At 35.8% G+C, this 8,923-nt stretch overlaps 1 protein-coding gene and 1 long non-coding RNA gene across 2 annotated transcripts; both read left to right on the top strand.

The window, feature by feature from the left end:
* The first annotated feature begins 638 nt into the window (after positions 1-638).
* Positions 639-6,363, top strand: LOC112032998 (ras-related protein RABE1c). Its single transcript, XM_024065767.2, has 9 exons — positions 639-792; positions 920-1,022; positions 4,066-4,138; positions 4,233-4,333; positions 5,044-5,109; positions 5,343-5,440; positions 5,580-5,642; positions 5,736-5,828; positions 6,081-6,363. The coding sequence occupies exons 2-9, from the start codon at positions 950-952 to the stop codon at positions 6,162-6,164; spliced, it is 651 nt and encodes a 216-aa protein (XP_023921535.1). The 5' UTR covers positions 639-792; positions 920-949; the 3' UTR covers positions 6,165-6,363.
* Positions 6,364-7,807: 1,444 nt separating this feature from the next.
* LOC112032999 (uncharacterized) lies at positions 7,808-8,485 on the top strand. The gene is made up of 2 exons (XR_010625811.1): positions 7,808-7,947; positions 8,202-8,485. It is a non-coding gene; the product is annotated as an uncharacterized LOC112032999 (long non-coding RNA).
* The last annotated feature ends 438 nt before the right edge of the window (positions 8,486-8,923 follow it).

The following is an 8,923-nucleotide window of genomic DNA, read 5'->3' on the forward strand; positions in this document are numbered from 1 at the left end:
TGATGTCACAAAATTGTAGAACAACAACATTATAATTTATATCACTACTTGTTGCTGATTTTAGGGAAGCTAAAAAGCCGTGTACCTCTAATAAAGGTAAAGCATGATTTTCAGGAAGTCAACAAGTGTGTTGATGCACTAATGTGAAGGATGGTGGAAACTCTAGCAAGATTTTGCATTATTTGAGAACCCTCGTACAAATGTTTTACTATTACTTTTAAATTTAGAGAGTTAGACTAATGTACATGTAGTTTATCCCCAAGGACCTAATGGTTCATAAGGCTTTGAAAGATTCATGAGGATTTGATTTAAAACCCTTTGCTTAACATCTTAGGGCCATTTCAAGAAATTACTCATTCTCATTGTAATTACGTGATGTAAGATATTTGAATATTAAAAAAAAAAGACAAAGAAAAAAAAAGTAAAAGTCGTTGCACATGCACTGGCATTTTCTACAAAGCAACCTGTAACCGGCTAAACCAGTGTCGTCAACGACGTCTTTCATCTCCCCAGCGAATCAAAACATCGTCGTTTCATTAATCCGTCAAATCTATTATCGTGCGTCCGATCGATCCAGATCTCAATGCATTCACAATCCAACGGATCAAAAGTCCCCTCTCATAACTTACTAGTAACAACGCGCCTTTTCGAAACTTTTATTCTCTCCTCGAAAAAACATTTTTCTCAACGGCCGACCGGTGCTGACGTTTCACCTGGGACGCTTCGTTTCCTCTTTTCTCTCAAAGACTTCGAATCTCTGTCTTTCTCTCTTTCACTCTTCCCTTTGATCTGGTATTTCCTTTTCACAAATCCTCCAAATTATCCTCTCAATTTTTTAAATTTCAAATTTTAAATTCATTTTTTGTTTTATTTATTTATTTATTTATTTTATTAATCAATCGGTGTCATTTTCGTTTAGGGTTTGCTTCTTTGGTGATAGAATTTTTCAATGGCTGCTCCACCTGCAAGAGCTCGAGCCGATTACGATTACCTCATAAAGCTCCTTCTGATCGGCGATAGCGGTACGATTTTACTTTTTTGCCCTATCAAAAATCTTACCATTTCCTTTACTTGATTTGATCGTATTTTAGGCTTGATTCGATTGTAGTTTATGTTACTTTGAGCTAAACATCAACGATTGGCTAAGTTTTAGTAGTTTTTATGAGGAAAATAATTGTGGATCCTTTGGTATGTGGTGTGGAATGCGTTTCAGATTTGATTGGTAATTGTGTTATTAATTTAACTCACTACTTATGAGTTTGGGGTTATTTGATTGTGCCACTTTAATAGAATTCTGTATATGATGATTTTAGCGCGGTGTAATTGAAATTGGCGATATGTGTGTTAAACTTGTTATGCCAATGAGCTCTAGGTCAAATGGCATTTCCTCCTGTAATGATTGGATGAAGGGGGAGGGTGTGTGTAACTTACCAATGAAAGGAAAAAAAAAAAAGGTAAGTAAGTGCTGTTTGGTTGAAGATAGGTTTTGATCTAAGGGTTGTCGTTGGGACGAAACTAAAAAGGAATGCCATTTTATCTTGTTTTCCCCTGGAGTGTAAATGATTCTTTTGTCAAATTTATATGTCTTAAAAGTTTGATTTGATTGCGCATTTTTTGAGATTCTCCTACATCTGTTCTCTTTGAGTTGGAGAAAACTCATCTTCAGGTTTGGTTTTGGTTTTCCATAATATTTTTTCCTTTCTTCAATTTGTAACATGAACAAGTCATTTAAAATGAATTACCATCATCAAGCACCATACAACTCTCTTATAAAAATTGGATCTCATTGCATCTCTTGAATTTTGCCAAATTGAGTCTTGCTCTATAAATTCTTCCCAAATACATAGGTGACCAATTAGACTTTAAAAATCCCAGTGATCAGTGATGCCTCCATACACTTTATTCACTCCCCACACAGGTTCTCAACTCCCAAGCTCAAATAGCATAAGCAAACAATGGCAACACACACAACCCCAAAGAGAGAGACCAAATAGAAAATCATCACCATCTGTGGGTAGGTTTGGTTGACTAGGCCTAGAGACAGTAGACAGTGTGGGATGGTCTTTACTATGTAACAAACTGTGAAAGTGGAGTTAGATGCAAAAGTTTTTGTGGACTTGACATCGCAAAATTCTAGCACTAACAATGTTCCTTCTTCTCCTATTGCTGATTTTAGCAACCTAATACGCCGCATACCTCTAACAAGGGTGAAACACTACTTTTCAAAAAGTCAACAAGTGTGCTGATGCGCGGAGGAGGGTGAAACTATAGCAAGATTTTGCATTATTTGAGCACCCTTGTTCAAATGTTTTAATTTTATTGCTTTTAAATTTAGACTAAATGGACGTGTTTTAACCTCAAGAGGTAGGGTTAGTGGTTCTTAAGGCTTTATAAGATTCATGAAGTATTGGGTTCAAAACCTTTAGCTAGAATTTTAGGGCCAGCTGTAAGGAATTACTCCTTGAAATTACTTGATGCATGTGGGACGCAGAGGGATTGCATACATTGGGGGGAAATAATCAAGTGTTTGAAGAGATCGGGACAACTTTGTTAGTATTAAAAAAAAAAAAAAAAATCGTTGCACCAGTATTTTCCACAACTTATAAGAATAAAGATTCTCATGATTATTAAAAACTTTGCCAATGAAAGAATTATTAAAAAGCACTTCTTTACAAGCATAAGTGTCCATCATCACTTAAATTTTTATCTTTGAGAACACTAGTGGGTTATTCAAATAAACATGTTTACGCAGACATTCCTTGTCCAAAAGAACACTCCTGACTTGTATCAAACATGTGGTGTGCATCAATCTCTTGGATAGTTTCTTTAATATGTATTGAAGTACTTGCCTCAACATCACCCATTATCAAAGTAGACATCATAATCCAGTGGAGAATCCTAGTCTGTGGCACCATCTCTTTCTAAAAATTCGTCATTAAATTCAAATATTCACACCAACCTATCCTTCAATCTGCCTCTGGCTGCATATTTTATGGGTACAGCATCATGAAAAGAGTTTTCTTCTCTATTATCATTCTCATATTCAAGACCACATATTGTTATTTCCGAGGGGTTTCAGTTGCCTCTTGGAATCTCCATATGGGCTACTGTTGGTTCCCATTACTGAAGAACTTGTACAACTTGCAAAAAATCTTCAATCATGTGCCTCTTCTCAGCATCTCTGTTTGCTGGCCTTGATTTCTTCTACCCCAAGATCTCTACCACTTAAAGTTGAGAGTTGAGACCTTTGACTCAAATCTAAATTTTGTGGCTTAAATCTAGGATCTTTTGCTTTAATCCACCTGATATGGCGAGGAGAATTTAGGTCTAGTGTAGAAGTAGGGTTGGAGAAAAGGTTGCTTACAAGGACTCAAGAGGCTATTTATAAAGGTCTTTATTCCTACATTTAACAATTTAATCCCAACTTTATTATAGGTTATATTACTTACATGTCAAATGTGGGTTCTAGTTAGCTCTACTAATAAAGTCTCTTGTCATCGAATAAAGGACTTAAGTTCGAATCCCATCTACACCAAAAACCAATTGGTGTCTTGGCTTGATGATTAAGAGCAATGATTATAGAGTGGACACCATAGGCTTGAATCTGCATATTTATAAGAAAATGTTACATGCCAATCACATTACCTTTTTATATTTTAAAGACATAATAATTAAATAAAACATAACATAAAGAAATAAAATACAATGGACTAATGGACCTTTCTTTCCTTGTTGGCTTAAATTCTCCCACATTACTATCACTAAAGGTCACCTGAATTTAGTGCTAGCTTGTAATGTGGGACTAGAAAGAGTGTCAAGAGCCTTGTAGCTTAACGGACATTTCCTAGTTTTTCCAACATAGACATCTAGGGTTCAAATCCCTCCTTCCCCAATAACTATTGTATTATCGAAAAAAAAGTGGGACTAGAAAGAGTGATGTTATAATCACCTTAGGCCTCTCATTTTTATATATATATAATTTTTTTTGAGATATATACCTTGTATCTTGTATATATTGAATTTGGATGCTGAATACTTCTACTGTACCTGTATTTGACCCGGCAGGTGTGGGTAAGAGTTGCCTCCTCTTGCGGTTCTCAGATGGGTCGTTTACTACTAGTTTTATTACAACTATCGGGTAAGTGATTTCTAAGCCAGTATATACTGGGAATTTTCTTTTTGTTTCTCCATGATCAGTTTCTAATGTCACTGGGTTTGATTATCTTTTACAGTATTGATTTTAAGATAAGGACCATAGAACTTGATGGCAAAAGAATCAAACTACAAATTTGGGATACTGCTGGCCAGGAGCGGTTTCGAACGATTACAACTGGTTAGTATCTGGCCTTGAAGGTGATATCAACTGGGGTTGTAAATGTACTATTTATGCAAAATTTATGGTATTGCACACATTATGGGTAATGCAGTTTTGTGTTGCATTGTTTGGAGTTGTCATAAGTTTTAAGAAACTTGTGTTTGTTATCTTTGGCACAAAGGTGATTGAGAAAACTCACAACTGTGGGTGTTTTTGTATGTATTAGAGCATGTTTTTATGGAGGAGTAACATATAGTGTATGATATAACTAACAGGAGCTTAAATAGTTTGCATAATCAATCAAATCGGAGTTGCAGTAAGGAATTAACAGGCTGACATTTTAGCTGGTGTCTCCTGCCAAAAGCAGGAGCACGAAGGCATGGCATGTATGGATTTACTGTAAAGTACTTGAGCCTCTTGACTTGGTGGTATCATTGAGGGGTAAATATATATGGTTTGCTCAATTTTAGCAGAGCTGTGTTTGCTCAGATATTATACTGTTTTAATATAGTATTTTATTTTATTTTATTTTTATAAAATTTTTAATTATAGTTTATTTATTCAAGAATAATACTTGCAGAGCTTTGTTTTAATTGATAAATATTTATGTTTGATTACCATCCAAGTGTTGCTTTGCCTAATTTCAAGTGTTAGAAGCTTTCAGCCAAAAAAAAGATAAGAAAAGGAACTGTTTTAGAAGCTTGATCAAGTATTGCTATCTTCTGCAGCTTACTACCGTGGAGCCATGGGCATTTTGCTTGTTTATGATGTCACTGACGAGTCATCTTTTAACAGTAATGTCTTCCTTTACTCTTGTTATTTGAAGTTGGGAATCCTGTGATTATATTGATCACTCTTCTGCTTCATTGTATTTCATAGAGCAGACTAGATTTTTCGTGTTGCTATAATTGTGACACTTGATATCTTGAGGAGCTTCATTGCTTGGATGGAGTTTTTTTCAATCAATGGTGAATATTAACTTTTCTGAATATAAATGTTAATCAAACTGATTTATTTTTACATTCAGACATTAGGAATTGGATTCGTAACATTGAACAGCATGCTTCTGACAATGTCAACAAGATACTGGTTGGAAACAAGGCTGACATGGATGAAAGCAAAAGGGTCTGTCCTCCTCTGAGTGTGTGTGTGTGTGTGTGCATGTGCCTTCACATGCATGCACATGCAGGTGTGCGCATGCATACGTGCATCAGTTTTCCTTTGGTTATTACTTATGTTGACTTGATGATGACCCTATTTTCAGGCTGTTCCTACCTCAAAGGGTCAAGCTCTTGCTGATGAATATGGTATCAAGTTCTTTGAGACTGTGAGTAAACTTTGTTGCTTATATTGAGCTTACGGTACTAGTTGGATTTTTCTTTCTTCTTTCTTTTTATGTTGTGAAGCCTGTGAATTACAGAGTGCAAAGACAAATTTAAACGTGGAAGAGGTTTTCTTTTCAATAGCTAGGGATATTAAGCAAAGGCTGGCGGATACTGACTCAAGGGCTGAGGTATAAGTATAACTTGTTCGAACTTTGAAGTCATAAAGTGATAAAAATAAATAAATGTAAATGGGTTTTCTTCTTTGCATGGCTAAGTTCTTGCGTGTTTTTATTATTTTTTTATGTCTATCTCTATTTTTGAAGTATTTTACATTTAACTAAAAATCTGCACCAACCCCAGGACCAGACATGAATATATATATATATATATCTCCTCTTGTAGCTTGTTCTAACAGAGTTTTAATTGTTGGATCTTCTCAGCCACAGACAATTAAGATTAACCAACCAGACCAGGCTGCAGGGGCTGCCCAAACTGCCCAAAGATCAGCTTGCTGTGGATCTTAAGCACATCGTACTGAAGATGGGATCACAAGGATACATTTTCAAAGCAACCAGTTTGATGGAAAAAACTAATTTTGTTATAAATGTCTTTGTTGCCTGTATTGCCTCTCCCTGTTATTATTTTACGATCAGTACTCATTTGGGTATGAATGGTAGATCTTCGTATTCTAAGATTAATTATATATTAGTTTGTTTTCCTTTTCGGTTGTTGGTTTTTTGCTTTTTTGGGAGCTTGATAGAATCTAATTTGTTCTTGTCAGATTGCCATTACGAATTCTGATGTTGAGAGTTGATTAGCAACAGCCTGCCTTTTTTTCTTCAGTTTTTTCATGATACCTGTGTGTTTAGGTTAGCTTATTTTCTTTGACTTATTTTGCATAAAAAATAGGCTAAATTTTACTAAACTATCCTGAGGTTTGGGCTAATACTAATTAGGTTCAAAATATTTCAAAATTGGCCAAATTAGTCCCTAAGCCCAAGTTAGCTCCTAACCACCGTTAGACCTGTTAGTTTGTACCCTATTTTCCTTCTCCTCTCTCTAATTCGCTTCTCTGTCAGTCATCCCTCTCTTCTCTTTCTCTTTAGACAGCCAAAACAAAAAGACTATTCTCTTGTACAAAACCACATGAAACCAACGCAAAAATCATAAGATTTAGTTTTGAATCCACGAACATCCTCTGCCAAAAATAAAAAGCTTGAGTGAGGGAAAGTGTTAATTTCACCAAAAAAATTAAGATCTAAAATTATGTCATACCCATATTTCTCAAGCAGCCTACTGATATGAACAGTCTAGAATGTGGGGCTGGAATGTGTTCATGGTGGTGGAGCCTCAAATTCCCCATCATCTTTTAGTAGAAATAGAAGCTTATTTTTTACAAAATTACCACCTCATCACAATTGTTACAAAGCCCACCAGCACAAACAAATCTTACTCACACTCACTGACTTAGACACATATACACAGATTCATTTACATAGAGCATGCATAACATTTATATGAGCTGAACATCCAAACCCATTTCAAAATCAACCCCAAAATCTCTCTCCTAACCCTAAAATGCCTAGTGCCCCAGTTTACAAACCCAAATCAAAATCACTAAATCCTCAAAGCCAATAGAAAACTCAATCCCCAAATTAACCAATCACAAAACAAAAGACAAAAGGAGATTTTGGCCATAAACGACCGGAGGAAATAAAGAAGAGTATAAGAGAGATAGAGAAGAGAAAGCAGCAATCAGTGGTTGTGGTGGTGTCGTTGAGCTCAGCTACCATTTGTGGTGGTGTGGGCTTCATGGAGCTATGGCTAAGCTTGAGAGAGAGATAACCATCGTGGTGGTAGTTCGTGGCGGCTATGGCTTGCTGGAAATAACCATGAGATTTTGAGGGATCTGATCTGAGTTTAGGGTTAGGGAGGGGATGAGAAAAGTTGAGATGAGAGGAGAGAGGGACGAGAGAGGCTTAAATGACTAACGAGGCTTAAATGGTATTTTAGACCAAGTTCGGTTTATGGATGAAGTTGGTTAGTTTTGAAATGTTTTGGACCTTCTTGGCATTAGCCCAAACCTCAGGGTAGGTTAGTGAAATTTACCCTAAAAAACAAGTTGGATGAAAATAAAATTGTACATTTGTACATAGAACTAGTTGGATTTTTCTTTCTTCTTTCTTTTTATGTTGTGAAGCCTGTGAATTACAGAGTGCAAAGACAAATTTAAACGTGGAAGAGGTTTTCTTTTCAATAGCTAGGGATATTAAGCAAAGGCTGGCGGATACTGACTCAAGGGCTGAGGTATAAGTATAACTTGTTCGAACTTTGAAGTCATAAAGTGATAAAAATAAATAAATGTAAATGGGTTTTCTTCTTTGCATGGCTAAGTTCTTGCGTGTTTTTATTATTTTTTTATGTCTATCTCTATTTTTGAAGTATTTTACATTTAACTAAAAATCTGCACCAACCCCAGGACCAGACATGAATATATATATATATATATATCTCCTCTTGTAGCTTGTTCTAACAGAGTTTTAATTGTTGGATCTTCTCAGCCACAGACAATTAAGATTAACCAACCAGACCAGGCTGCAGGGGCTGCCCAAACTGCCCAAAGATCAGCTTGCTGTGGATCTTAAGCACATCGTCCTGAAGATGGGATCACAAGGATACATTTTCAAAGCAACCAGTTTGATGGAAAAAACTAATTTTGTTATAAATGTCTTTGTTGCCTGTATTGCCTCTCCCTGTTATTATTTTACGATCAGTACTCATTTGGGTATGAATGGTAGATCTTCGTATTCTAAGATTAATTATATATTAGTTTGTTTTCCTTTTTCGGTTGTTGGTTTTTTGCTTTTTTGGGAGCTTGATAGAATCTAATTTGTTCTTGTCAGATTGCCATTACGAATTCTGATGTTGAGAGTTGATTAGCAGCAGCCTGCCTTTTTTTCTTCAGTTTTTTCATGGTACCTGTGTGTTTAGGTTAGCTTATTTTCTTTGACTTATTTTGCATAAAAAATAGGCTAAATTTTACTAACCTATCCTGGGGTTTGGGCTAATATTAATTAGGTTCAAAATATTTCCAAATTGGCCAAATTAGTCCCTAAGCCCAAGTTAGCTCCTAACCACCGTTAGACCTGTTAGTTTGTACCCTATTTTCCTTCTCCTCTCTCTAATTCGCTTCTCTGTCAGTCATCCCTCTCTTCTCTTTCTCTTTAGACAGCCAAAACAAAAAGACTATTCTCTTGTACAAAACCACATGAAACCAACGCAA

This window comes from Quercus suber, unplaced genomic scaffold, assembly GCF_002906115.3.
Source record: "Quercus suber isolate HL8 unplaced genomic scaffold, Cork oak 2.0 scaffold_634, whole genome shotgun sequence".
Classification (NCBI taxonomy): Eukaryota; Viridiplantae; Streptophyta; class Magnoliopsida; order Fagales; family Fagaceae; genus Quercus; species Quercus suber.